The sequence below is a fragment of the Stegostoma tigrinum genome, chromosome 7 (genome assembly GCF_030684315.1).
Source record: "Stegostoma tigrinum isolate sSteTig4 chromosome 7, sSteTig4.hap1, whole genome shotgun sequence".
Taxonomy (NCBI): domain Eukaryota; kingdom Metazoa; phylum Chordata; class Chondrichthyes; order Orectolobiformes; family Stegostomatidae; genus Stegostoma; species Stegostoma tigrinum.
In genome coordinates, this window is record NC_081360.1 from 20,330,822 (window position 1) to 20,344,904 (window position 14,083).

At 39.3% G+C, this 14,083-nt stretch overlaps 1 protein-coding gene and 1 long non-coding RNA gene across 10 annotated transcripts in view; one reads left to right on the forward strand and one right to left on the reverse strand.

Moving 5' to 3' along the window:
• Positions 1 to 4,225, reverse strand: part of LOC125453854 (abl interactor 2) — a 153,872-nt gene extending 149,647 nt beyond the window's left edge. For 3 of the 9 annotated variants that reach the window (XM_048533893.2, XM_048533891.2, XM_048533894.2), the window contains exon 1: positions 2,885 to 4,225. In XM_048533893.2, coding sequence (XP_048389850.1) covers positions 2,885 to 3,001 — 117 coding nt within the window. In that variant the 5' untranslated portion in view covers positions 3,002 to 4,225. The remainder of the gene's footprint in view (positions 1 to 2,884) is intronic. The other 6 variants (XM_048533892.2, XM_048533890.2, XM_048533899.2 and 3 more) reach the window with 3 other exon arrangements.
• Positions 4,226 to 5,627: 1,402 nt separating this feature from the next.
• On the forward strand, positions 5,628 to 9,253 carry LOC125453857 (uncharacterized). The gene is made up of 3 exons (XR_007247877.1): positions 5,628 to 5,678; positions 5,934 to 6,064; positions 8,732 to 9,253. It is a non-coding gene; the product is annotated as an uncharacterized LOC125453857 (long non-coding RNA).
• The last annotated feature ends 4,830 nt before the right edge of the window (positions 9,254 to 14,083 follow it).

Genomic DNA, 14,083 nt, shown 5'->3' on the forward strand with positions numbered 1-14,083 from the left:
CTTTCAATATATATTTTCAATATGTCATTTTATTCAATGGCCTCCACAGCCTTCTGTGATAGAGAATTCCGCAGGCTCACTACACTTGATTGAAGAATTTTTTTTCCATCTCAGTCCTAAATGATGTTTCTGGTTATAAAATCCCTAACCAAGGAAGACATTCTCCCCGCAGCAAGTCTGTCCAGTCTTGTCAGGATTTTATACTTTTCAATCAGAATTCCCCTCATCCTTCTAAATTCCAACGAATACAGGAGCAGTCGAACTAATCTCGCCTTATAGGGCAATCCTATCAGTCCCGCTATTAGCAGAGTACGCTTTCACTGCATTCCCTTTATGGTAGGCATTTCCTTAAAAAGGGAGACAAAAATTGCACGTAATATCCAGACATGATCTCAACAAGATCCTGTGTAACTGCAGTAAAATATCTCTAATCTGAACTCAAATTCTCTTGCAATGAAGCCCAATATACCATTTGGCTTCCTAATTGCTCGCTGTATGCGCCTATCTGATTTAACTGACTGGTGTACAAGGACCCTTGGATCCTTTTGCACATCCACATTTCCTCGTAAATCACCCTTAGGGGCAGCATGGTGGCACAGTGGTTAGCATGCTGCCTCCGTGCCAGGAACCCGGGCTGATTCCAGCCTTGGATGACTGTGTGAAGTTACACGTTCCCCCTGTATCTACGTGTGCTTCCACCAAGTGCTCTGGTTTCCTTCCACAGTCCAAAGATGTGTTGGATAGGTGGACTGGCCATGCTGAATTGTCTCATGGTGTCCAGGGTTACGCAAGCTACATGGATTAGTCATGGTAAATGCAAAGTTATGGTGACAGAGTGGGGCAGGTGGCAGGTTTGGATGGGATGCTCTTCAGATATTCTGTGCAGACTTGATGGACCAAATGGCCTCTATCTGCACTGTAGGGATTCTATGACTTATAACATTCTGCTTTTTCTCACAATGAAGTGTATAACTTCACATTTAGCCGCACTGCAATGCATCTGCCACGTGTTTGCCCACTCACTCAACTTGTCAACATCATCTTGAAGCATCCTTGCATCTGCTTCACAACTCTCAAACCCACCTACTTTTGTCTCAGAATTTTTAAATAATTTTACAACTGGCAACTGTGGCTATAAATGTTTGGATTCTAAGTTCTGAAATTTCCCCAAGTTCTCCGCATCTCTACGTTGCTCTCCTCTAAGTCACTCCTTAAACCTAATGCTTTTCATCTCAAGTGGTACAGTATCCAACTTTGTTTCATAATACTTGTGAAACTAAAAGGTATTAAGTAAAGAATATTGTTGCTGTTGACATGTTTCATCTAGCATCAAAACAGGAGGTGCTCATTTTGCCCCAAACAAGATCATGACTAATCTGCACTTCAATTCCATTTCCCCACCTGACCCAGTAAGGAGACACACCTTCAGGGGAGAGAATTAAAAAAACTGTATAAAACTGTTTCATACAATAGGCACAGCAAACTAACCAAAATTAATTTAACAGGCATAATTTAAAAGCAGATTCAATTTCTGAACCAGCCATATTACCCACTCAGGCTATAAAAGATAGATGCAATTTTTTTTCTAAAGTTTGCATTCATTTAACAAACTTCTGAAAACATTCAACAGGGAGACAATCACTGACTTGCTGATCAATACCTATGAAAACATTCTAATCCTATTTTCAATATTGCTTCTTCTCTCTCAGTTCAAGGTCATAATCAACATTTCCTTGAAGTGTCCTTATCCTCAGCTGTAATTAAGTCATTTCCCCCACACATTGTTTCTCCCAAATTCAAAACCATACAGCTCCTTCATGACTGTTTCATGCAATGCAAACTTGGAATTGGCAGTTTAGTATTTGGTTCCATTCTCCTGTTCATGTTTGAATGGCACTCTGCAGAACAAGCTATGGCATTTGCTGTCACCAACAGTTGCCCACTAACTTCACCCGCACGATAATGACATCCAGTCAGTCACTGTCTTTGAAAGTAGTTGGCATACAGCCTCCCACACAGATGCAGTGGATATTTTACAGCAAATCCATCGTTCATTAGTCTTTACAAAATTCTTTACTCGGGAATATGTACACGTGCGATTTTTTTGCGGGTGGAGACGAACAGTGAGGAGGGGAGGGAAAAAAAAAGCAAAAGATCCGACCTCGAATTATTCCAACAAATGGAAATTAGGATTTTATTAGCCAGATCAGGGCAGATCCCAGCCAACTAGGACAATTACCCTCGTAACCACAAGACAGCATTCTTAAAAACAGCCAAGAATGCCTGCCAGATTTTCCATCAAGCTCAGAATCATGGAGTTAAGAACACACGATTCAGAATCACACCGCAGTCGGGGGGGGGGGGGGGGGGGGGTTAAAAAAAATGCCAGGCAAAGTAAGTGCCAGAGAATGTGAACCAGATACTGAATTCTGAAGAAAAGACGGAGTTAAGGGGCCGTGATTGAAAGCTGAAGACAAACGTAGCTTCGGGAGACCCTCTGGTTACGGAAGGTACAACAGGTCGAAAAGTCAGGGAGGCTGAAAGCCCCTCTGTTCCCAGCCGGAGTGGGGTGGGGGGAGGAGAGAGAGAACGGGGAAACGGACAACTCCGATCCATTCTCTTTCCCCCCACGCCACCGAAGGGAAAAGCGGGCGGAGGCGAGGGCAATACGAAAGCCGGTCTCCACGACATTCACCTGGGAGTACGGGCGAGAGTGGTGGTGGTGGTGGGTGGGGGGGTTCCGGCTCGGCCTAGCCGGGGAGAGGGTTATGAGGGGGAGCCGAGCCACCAGCCCGGGACCCCCCACCCCCAAACCACCTCCCCTCCGGACCGCCGATCAGAGTTGGCCCCCGTTGTCCCTCGCCTCCCCAGTCCGGTCTCTCACCTGGATGTAGTTGCTCTCGCAGTACTCGGCCACCCGGTCCAGGTTGTGGTAACTGTCCAAGAGCGCTCGGCGACCCGCGGGGATCTCCTCCTCCAGCAGCATCTGCAGCTCCGCCATCTTCCCCACATCTTCCGACACTGGGGATGCGGGACCGGAACCGGAAACAGGGGGAGGTGGGGCGGAGAGGGGGTGCAGTGGGGAGGATGGACTCACTTCCGGAAAGCCTGCCCTCACACCCCTCAAACCACACACCAAACCCCCCTCCCCCTACTGTTCTCTCTCTCTCTCACACACACACGCATATACAGCCCTGCATGGCAACTCGAACAACCAAGATCTCCCTTAGCAACCAACACCCCAGCAACCATCATTCCCCTAGCAACCAGGATCCTTCTTAGCAAACAGCCTAGCAACCAACATTCTCCGTAGTAACCACCACTCATCCTAGCGACCATCACCCGCCCGGCAACCAGCGCACCCTAGCAACTATCATTCACCCCATCAACCAGCACTGATCCAAAAGATCCAGCACTCAACTTAGCTGTGATCATCTCCCCTCGCAACCAGCATTGACTCTACCAATATCATTGCCCGAGCAACGAGCACTCATGCTTGCAACCAGCACTCAATATAGCAGCCATTATTATCACCAGCAAAGAGCACTCACCCTAGCAACTATCATTCCCTTAGCAACCAGCAAGCACTATAACAGTCTGCAATCATCCTAGCAACCACTATACACCAGGAACACGCCCACACACCCTAGCAACAACACACGCTGTGGATCATAATTATTCCAGAAACTAACACACCTTGACAAACAGATCTCATGCAACCATCATCTCCCCAAGAATCCATAATTTTTCCAAGCAACCAGAATTCTGCTCGTAACCAGCATTCACGATGGCAACCTTCAATCATCCCTTCAGGAACCGGCAGTTCCCCCAAGCAACCTTTAAGCATTCCTTCAGGAACCAGCATTCATCCTAGCAATTATCAATCATCCCAACAACCAGAATCAAGCTTAACAACCAGCATTCAGCTTAGCAAACATCATACACCTAGTAACCAGCACTTATCAAAGCAATCATCAACCCCCCTCGAAACAAGTAATCGCCCTGTCAATCAGGAAACAGTCTACCTCTAACAACTATTGTCCTACTCGTACTCACTATAGGAACCATCATTCCACAAAACCAGCACTCACCCTAGCAACAATCATAACCTCGTAATTTTTATCATTCCTGGCAACCAACATATACAGTACCCTCAGAACAGTTGCACACCGCAGCAAAAGACCACTATAATAGTGAGAAAACAGGTACTCCAGCAGCTGATAAATTTCCAGGAACTACAAATCAAAGGAGGTTCCAACTAAAATAACCACACCCTGACACGCAGGAAGAAACATAAAAATCAATCTACACCTTAGCCTGCTGATTTGCATAGGAAGAGAGGCAGCATCAATAACAAACCATTGACCACAGCAATAGCTACTTTAAGTAGTAATAGGCTCACCATACCAGTTAGGTCACAGGCATGTAGCCTTCAGTTCTGAAGCTTCATTAAAGTTTATAATGTCTGATTCGTTTTCAACTTAATTCAAATGAAATGCATTAACATGAAGAAAAGTAAGAACAATGTTTTTATTGTATGGCTAAAAGGCTAATCAATATGCTACACTTTACACTTTCAATTCATTATCTTGCAAAAATATCAAAAAATATAAAACTGCCTCATAGCTATGGATAATGTCTTTAGTTGGAGGAATAGATTTTTATGGTTGTTATCATCATTGCTTCTAACATAGCTAGGATATGCTAGAACAGAAAATGCTATTAGAAACCACAAGAATCCATAGCTGAAAAATTTCTTTAATTCCATACACCTGCAATTAAAGTTTGTTTCAAAGATAAGTTTACTGACAATATGATTGTGTAAAAGGCTCAAAAACAAGTTTCAAATTTTAATCTATTTAGTTTTATTGGAAAATGAATATGTACATTGAATTTATGTATTATATATGCAACAGTCATAAAGACTTGGCAATTTTTCAAGTGTTTTCTTTAGAAATGCCTTTTTATCTTGTAGCTTCCAATTGATTTTATTTTTGATTTTTTTTAAAAGGCTCTTCAGCTAAATAATCCTGAACGCTGTACTAAGTAAAGAATCTAGAAAATACTTTAAGGCTGCAAAGGAATGAATGAGACTTTAGTAAGAAACTAGCTCAATCCACAAAGCAGTTAGCTGAAGTACACTTTTGTTATTAGGATACATTTTGAAATTAGGATGGAAGCATCAGATTTCTGGATGAGCAATTAGTCAAGGCAACATTTAAACAATTGAATCTGGAGGCAACATAAACAATGAAAGATCACTTCAGCAGCATACGAACTGGAGTGGAGATGAATGTAGTATGGAAGTGGAAGTACAAAGCAAGTTAAATAAAGATCTATCCAGACAGTACCATCAAACACCCTTGACAAAGGGGAGGGTATTTGGTTCAAAGCTCAGCTCAGGATCAAATAGGATGCAAAGCTGCAAACAATCAGACAGTGGCCAGGGAGAAGTATGGAGTCAGTGGTTGGGGATTCTATGTGATGAATACAATAGCTTTTATCTTTCCTATACATAACTGGACTGTGGCAAGCAGGTTGTATGATAAGGCTGTGAGAAGGGAGAATATAATACATACATGTTGTCAACATACCCTAGCAACCAGTACAAACATAAGATGAGCTCCCTTCAACCCCTGAAATGCCTCCGTCAAAGCAGATCCAGTCCTCAAACTGATGTAAGTAACAACTGCATAAGACTGAGGGGCTGTTTCTGTTCCCTGGTGAATTCTGACTATGAAACCTGGTGGAATTTATGGAGTGTCAGGTGTGTAACACCAATGTACATTACCAAGGGGATGCAGGGAGCAGTGAACAGAGAATTTAAAACACCAGCAGCTTCTGCAAGAAACAACAGGTTCCAGAGACAGACATTGTACAGCTGCAGTGATTTCTTCACAGATTTTGTTTCAAATTGTCTCCATGTCTTCCAGAATCTCCTTAAATTGGATTGGTTTGAGGAGAGATTGCTTGCTCAGCTCAGATGGCAGTAGATGGATAGCCATTGTGCTGAGAACTATGTTGGGAGAGATGTTCTCAGGACATGTTCTCACTGGCAAAAAAGGTAAGAGGAGATAGAACTTTGTTTTCATAAAACAGATAAAGTGACCACATATTATTAGAGCTGTTTCAACTTGGCTAAAAGAGTAGAGACTGAGGAAAAGGCCTGCGCTTGAAAGAGATTGAATTTAAAACTGCGGAGAAAATACTCCAATGATCATCAGGTCACTTTATGGAATCAACTTCCTTGGTGGTCAGTTGAAGCAGTTATTATTGGAGTATTTTAATTACAAAATAGATCATGTATCTTTCAGAAAATATAATTTTGGGTTGCAGCATGAGAGTAATTTGTGAGATGGTCTGTAATAAGTGCAGTATATTTGGACCCTCACCTCATGTCTGTGTCATTTGTACACTAATTGATACAGATTAAGTTGTCATGTTTAATTGACAAATTCTTATCACTGAAACATTCAACCACCAGATACTTAAAAACAATGAGATGGACTTTAGTTTTCCGAAGTTTCTATATTCCTGTAAATGTGAATTTTGTCGAGTCATTGCAGACGGACTAGACCATTCAGCCCACCAAGTCCATTATAGCTCTCTACACAGCAATCTAGTCAGTGCCACACCCAACTCTATTTTCACTATCTTGAAAGTGTGTTTTTGTTAAATGCCCATTTAACCTGTCTTCTCAAGTAATTCGTTTTCCCTGCTTCACCACATTCCAAAGCAGTGATTTTAGGTCATTACCATTCAGTACATGAAAGACTGATCACTCCTGCATCTCTTGCCCAAAGCTATAAATCTGTAACCCTTGATTCATGTGTCATCAGATAATGGAAACAGCTCTTCTTTGACTTTATCCAACCTGTCATGAACTTGTATATCTCTATATCAAATGTCTCTCAAACTACTTTGTCAAACTTAAATCCTTCAACCTAACATTGTAACTAAAATCCTTCAACCCTGGAAACATTCTGCAGATCTCTTCTTCTTCCTCTCTAAGACCTTCATATACCTTCTAAAGTGTGGAGATCAGAACTGTATTCAGCTGTGATCCAACTAGAACCTTACAAAGACTCAGCACAACTTCTTTTATGAAGCCAAAGCCTCAATGCTTTGCTAATTCCTCTGTCAATATACCTTGCCGTCTTTAAAAATCTCGGCACATGGAAGGAGAGGCGTCAAGAGGCCTTCTATTATAATCATTCCATGCATGACTTCAAAGTGCAGTTGCCGGCCAAGTTATAAAATATATTACAAGAGAAAACCATTAATCAACTATTGATAAACAAACTTCATTAAAATTCATCAACTGCAAAAATCTAGGCACATTTAAAATGTGTTAAGTTGTTGCATACAACCGACACTGATGATTTATAGGATATTTTGCCACGGAAGGTAATCGCATTATGGTTCAGTGAACTCAAAATTCTAGATATCTGTATGACTCATCTCCCAATTTCATTCTCACTTTACTGTAGTCTTGGTTTTGTGCGTAACTTTTCTCCATGATCTTCTTGGTTTGAGTTTTATTGGCTCAACACATCAAAGATTCAAAACTGTCCACAACATAATCTTATGCCAGAACATAAACTATTAGCTCAAATGTACAGAAAATAAACATTTGGATGAAACTGAGAATATGCAAAATGTCCAAGGCTATTTCACAGGATGTTCCAAGCTAACAGTTTTATATGGTGACAGAATGTTACAGCTCACTCAGGGAGTCAAGAGTTGTTGACAATGTACACTTTTACACACGTGTGATCTGGAGCAATGAATCGCGATGGTGGGGGCTCCAACGTTCTGTTCACCAACATGGAAATCATCATCAGGAATCTATCTTGCTGTTACCATTTGCCATTGGCAAATGTTGCAAGGATGTTGGAAATCTGTTTGGCTACCTCATGAACACGTTCCTTGGCCATCAACTCTTGGATGGGATCAAACATGGAGGTTCTGGTTCAGAAGTAATGCACTAACTACTACTGCAGCATAAGACCTGCTGACAGATTCATTTTAGTCTAGGAAAAATGTTTACAACTCAGCTGGAGTCCAATGCACCACTTTCGTGAAGGATTTGGAGAAGGTATAGAAAAATGTACTAAAATGCCTCCAGGTACAAAGGATTAGTTACATAGATAGAATGGAGAGACAGTGGTTATTCTCTTAATAACAGAAGCAGTTGTGAGGAAATTTAACAGAGCTGTTCCAAAGAATGAATGACTTAAGTGGTACAAGATAAAAGGAAACTTTCCAATGGCTGACGGTTAAATAATTGAAAGGCACAGATTTAAGGTGACTTGCAAAAGAACCAGAGACAACAATAGTGAAAATCGTTCCTATGCAATGAATGTTTAGGAATGTATTGTACGACAGGATGTTGAACACAGATTCAACAGTTACCTTCAAAAAGGAATTATCCAAACACTTGAAGGAGAAAGACAATTGCAGGGAAATGGGGGAAAAAAAAGTGGAACTCATTAAATCAGTTTGAAGAGGCAACACAAATGTAATGGACTGAATGGTCCCTGTGATGTACTAGCCTATGACTTGTTGATATTCTATACTATCACGTGCCAGCTTTATTTGCAGGTGTTAGTAATTCTTCTATTTCAACAATAGAACTAGTAAATTGAAAGCAATACTTGTGAATACCTCATGTAAAGTATATATGTAAATATTCTTCAATCTTAAGCTCAAACAGTTCTTTCTTTTGCAGGGTTTTGGGAAATAATACCCATGATCCAGATCTCACCTTGTTCGGATCGCAATCCCATCTCAAGCCATTTGCTCTTATATTCTTAAGTTCTACTTATGATTACACATGGTGGGGCAGAAAAAGAAAATCATAATATATAATACAGAAAGTAACAAAAACTATGCTCCCCTTCCCTAAAATACTATATTAAAAATCATCCAATGGATTTAAAAGATCCTCCAGCATTCCTTTTACACTTATGATTTACTCCAAATTAATATTTTTGCCTTTAGCTTTCAATTTTCTAATTTCAATGTGAACCCAATCAAATATCATATTCGAAAATCTGTGTCCTTCTCATTTCCACTCCAATCTATCAGATCAATACCAGTATATGTCAACTCTATTGTGACTGTTTCATTAATTTGTATATTAATTTATTCATTTGTCAGTGCTTTGACTGGAAAGTATAAATCAGTCACGACATAATATAAACTCCTGACTCAGCTTAATTATTTCATATAGCGGTGTTGTTAACGTAATTAAAATTTTGTGTGAGAAGTGTGTGACATTAAGATCAAAGAATAGTTAACATACCTAACTTACATGACATAGTCACTCATATTGCTTTCAATTTACTTTTCTTTGTGTATTCTGCATTTATATATCACATGAAACACACCACACTTGTGGATGCACAAACACGTATCCACATCAGATACAGACCATCAAAAGATAGGATAGAGAGGGAGAGAATGGAAAGATGAGATAAGTGTAGAAAGGTCTTCTGTTATAACCATTCCATGTATGGCCCCAATATAAACAGCTGGTTGCCAGGTTATAAAATACCTTCCATGAGAAAGCCATTAATAAACTACTGATAATTCAGCTTCACAAGAATTCATCAACTACAAAAATAACTTAATTGGCTGCAAAACACTTTGTGGTGCCAGGTGCTCATGACTACTCTTAATACATGCAAACTTTTCTTCGTATAACTATCCCTTCCCGACCTGCACAAGATTGTGCATCTATTCCTGTTCAGTACTCTTTGCTGGGTTGTCCCCAATATCCCAAGTCATCTATGTTCCTCCTAAGTGCTCTGTATGTCATTTTCCCTAATCCTTTCCATCTGTTATCAAAAAATTCCCAATTATCCCACATGACCATTTGGCATGCTAATTGTAGATCCCTACACATGGTGTAACATTTCTGATTACACCACATATGCTTAATAGTTTCCTTTTGTTTAATTAAATTACAGGTCTGCATAAGAATGACTGTCATCTTGGTCTTAAATCCTGCAGGAAACATACTGTGCAATAAACTAAAAATCATTACCTCTTGAACCAAGATTAAAAGCTTGGATCAGCTGGAAAGGCACTATCAATACAGTTATTTACTTTTAAAACCCTCCCTGGATCACATTAAAATATAATACATGTCATAATTAGGTTTCCCCTCCAAATGCTTTGTGCAGTTTGTACTGTCAATTCTGAGAAATAATTGTATTCTTGGCATGCTCACATAACTGTCCATCCCTGGTTTTAATTTCTTTTCAAACAAGCCAATTTTCAGACTGAGTTGATTGACAAAGAAAACAGAGTGCTAGCTCGTTGCTTTTGGAGCTTGGCCTCCTACCTTGTCAGAACTGTGGAAGGAGACTGATTGGATTAAAACTGAGTATTTGCAGGCCAAGTCTTAGATCTTAACAGTGTGACATCTGATTATCTTTTTCAAATATCTGTGGAAACATGCAAATTTTAAACCTTAGACAAGGTTTTAAGTACTTGATTTCTAGAACATAGAAAAGTCAAATGCAATGTCTTTACATTCAATACTTTTGCTCAGCAATCTCACATTAGTAAATATTTAAGGAGAAACAAAAAATCTAATCTTAAATTTTTCATGTCTTTGCAGAATAGAAGTAAGGGATTTTGAGTATTCAAACTTTTAAAAAAGCCCTTGTGAGATGGAGTCAGTCTGCTTAACCTGAGTTTTTGACACCAGATGCATGTAAATTTAAAGCAAATAGATTTGAAAAGTCCAAAATGATTTTAAAACCCGTCATCCTCTGATAACTTTGTAATTCTCCAAACTGTCTTTTACCATTTTTTAAATCCTTGTGCATTAATACTATATTAAATACTTAATGTTGTTACAGCTTTAATATGTCACCTATTACAAAGTTTGCAGAGATCTAGGTTTCTGGGTAGTTATGGGTTTGATTTTTGTCCCCCAAAGAAGCAAGTACAATTTCTCAAAGAAATGATATAGGCCTAGTCATCTTTCACTTTTTTTTAAATGCATGAGATCAATTTTCAAATATCACCAATGAAAACACTCCATTTTCCCTTAGTTTCTAAACTTGTTAGTGTAAATGACAGCTTAGCAGGTACGCTTCATAATTAAAGATTCAAAGGATCCTAAAAAAAAACTTGCATCCTTTGGAATTGAAAAATCTGACAGAATTTTCAACAAGCATTAATTGATTGATTATATTATCCCTGCTGCTACCCGTCAGTGTGTAACATGATTCTGTTGGGGAAGACAAGATTTTGTTTTGTTTCAATTCAGTTTGAGTGAAAAGTAATGGTTCCCAGCCTTGTGTCAGGCAAGTAAAAGACATACCAACATTTCAGACATAACCCCAAATTTATTTATTCTTTGGTGTGAGCATTAAAGTGTTCTGACTTGCAAAGTCAGACAATTCAATCATAGCTTTTTCCCCAATATAAGACCATAAGATACAAGAGCAACCCACTGAGTCTGCTCTGCCATTCAACGAAATCATGCCTGATCTGATATTCAACAACTCAACTTTCCTGCCTTTTCCACAAAACACTCAATTCCATTACTGATTAAAAGTCTGTCTATTTCAGCCTTTAATATATTTAACAACCTGTCTCCAATAGCCCTGGGTGGCAAGGTATTCCACAGATTCACTACCCACTGAGAGAACTTCCTCCTCGTCTTCATATTAAAACTTACAAGCATGGCTGGAAGATTATGCCCTCCGGTTCTTGTTTCCCTTCGTGGAAATGTCAATCTTTCTTCTAAACTCCAATGAATACAATCCCAGCCTAGTCAACCTCTCGTCATCCCTCCATACTTGGGATCAGCCTAGTGAACCTTCTCTGGACTGAATCCAATGCCAGCACATCTTTCCTTAGATAAAAGGGTCAAAACCTGACACTGTGCCAGCTGTGGTTCTGACTGGTGTCTTGTATCATTTATCCTATTTCCCTACTTTTATGTTACATGCCCTTTGAAGTAAAGACCAACATTCCAATTGCCTTCATTATTGCATATTAGCTTTTGGAGATTTATGCACAAGGACTCCAAAATCTGTTTGTGCAGTAGCCTTCTGCAATCTTTTGCTATTTTAAAAATATTCAGTTCCTCTATTCTTCCTATCAAAGTGCATAATTTCACATTTCCCCACATTAGATTCCATTTGCCAACTATTTACCCACCTGTTTAACCTGGCCATAACAGTCTTTAGACTCTGTCATCCTTGCCATTTGCCTTCCACAAACGAGGCTATAGTACACTACATTCTTTATCCAAGTCATTAACGTGCATGTGTATATTACTGTGGGTCTGCTGTAGTATTCCACTAGTTACAGGTTGTAACCCTGAAAATGCACACTCCCATCCTAACTCTCTATTTTTTAAAGTTACCCAATCCTTTATCCATGCTTTTATACTACCTCCAACATCACTGGCTCTTATGTTAACTATCTGAGGAATTAGAGCGGGGGGAAAAAACCTTACAAATCACAGTGCATGTTTCAGGGTAGCTTTTGTGGCATTGTCAATGCATCCCTGTCCCTGAGCCAGAACCTCCAAGTTTCTGTTCCACTGGAGGACTTGATGCTTGGGAAGGTGTGCTTGTAATGCATCCAAACAGGTTGAGTACCAATTTGCAAATCCTTCCAACATGTATTAATGGAAGCTGGTAAAGGTGTAAAAGATTCCTGTGATAAGAAAGAAAATTAGAACTTCTACCATAACTATTCATCGCTCCAGAGAGCAACATGAATGTAATAGTGCATGAAGCCACAGTAACTCTCACTCTCTACTAACCTGTAACACACCATCATGTTCTCAGCCTCATGAGAATATTGGGCAAAGTCCATATCTTCATCCAAACCTAGTATGGTAAAGGTTTGGATAATGGTCTTTTAGACTTCTGTTTTCTCTTTCTTCTTCAATATCATGTTTTTTTTTACACTTGATGAGCTTTATATAATTAGAGTACAGCTTGTGCCTCTTGTGAAAAAGCTGATATTAACTTCTCATTCTGCTGCTTAATTTTGATAATTTTCTTGCAATTCTTTCTGCATTGTTCTAGGTGTATAGTTAGTACATGGCAGGTTGCAAGCGATCCTTTTCATTTCTGCTACAATTAATTATTCCCTGTGTAAATGTCTGGGTGGCGGAGGGACAAAAAGAACGAGACCATTAGAAATAGGAGTACAATAGGCCAAATGGTCATTTGCTCATATTCGCCTCCAACACAGTATCAATCAATACGTGCCCAATATTTTAGATTCCCCAGCCAGGGGAAACAAGCTTTGAGCAGCTACACTATCAAGAACTCTAAAGAATGCATGTTAATCTCTTCTTTGTCACATACTTTTACACAACCTTTTATAATATTCCGTGCTAGTTTGTTCTCATATTTTCTTTTCTGTCTGAATTTTTGGTTATCCATTGTTGCTTTCCAAATATTTTCAATCTTCAAATTACAACTGTTTTGAGCATTATTATGTGCCTTTTCTTTTAACCTACTACCATCTTTAATGTATTTATTTACACACATATATAATTTTTCTTGTGTAAATGCAAAATATACAAATTGAAAATATTTATTTAAATGTTCATCTTGTGCAAGCCATCACAATACCTTTCATTCTGAATTCCCTATGTACCCTAGCTACCTCTCCCTACAAATACTAGTTTAATTGCCCTCATTTAGGCTCAATGGTCTAGTTTTAGACTCATCTTCTATGTTCTGAAACACAATATGAAATTTTAGTATGCTGTGATTTTACTTCCCTGGTGTACTCATTGCTATGAGAACACTGATTATCAGAAATGAATATAGTTCTGGTTGAAGGCGTTTGGGTGGGCAGGGAGAGGGAGAGGAGGAGGAGGCAGGAGAATGACAGAAGTTTTGTCTGCTCAGGGAATTAAAAAAGGAGCTAGGAAATTGGGTCTGAGTGCTAATCCCATGATATTAAAATTAATTGAATTAATTAAGTCCTGTGCCAGCATCAATAATAAATTTCAGCACATAGTTAAACCTGCATGTGTTTTTGACAAAGTGTTATATGCACACATGACTCACACCAAGCTTATGTATGA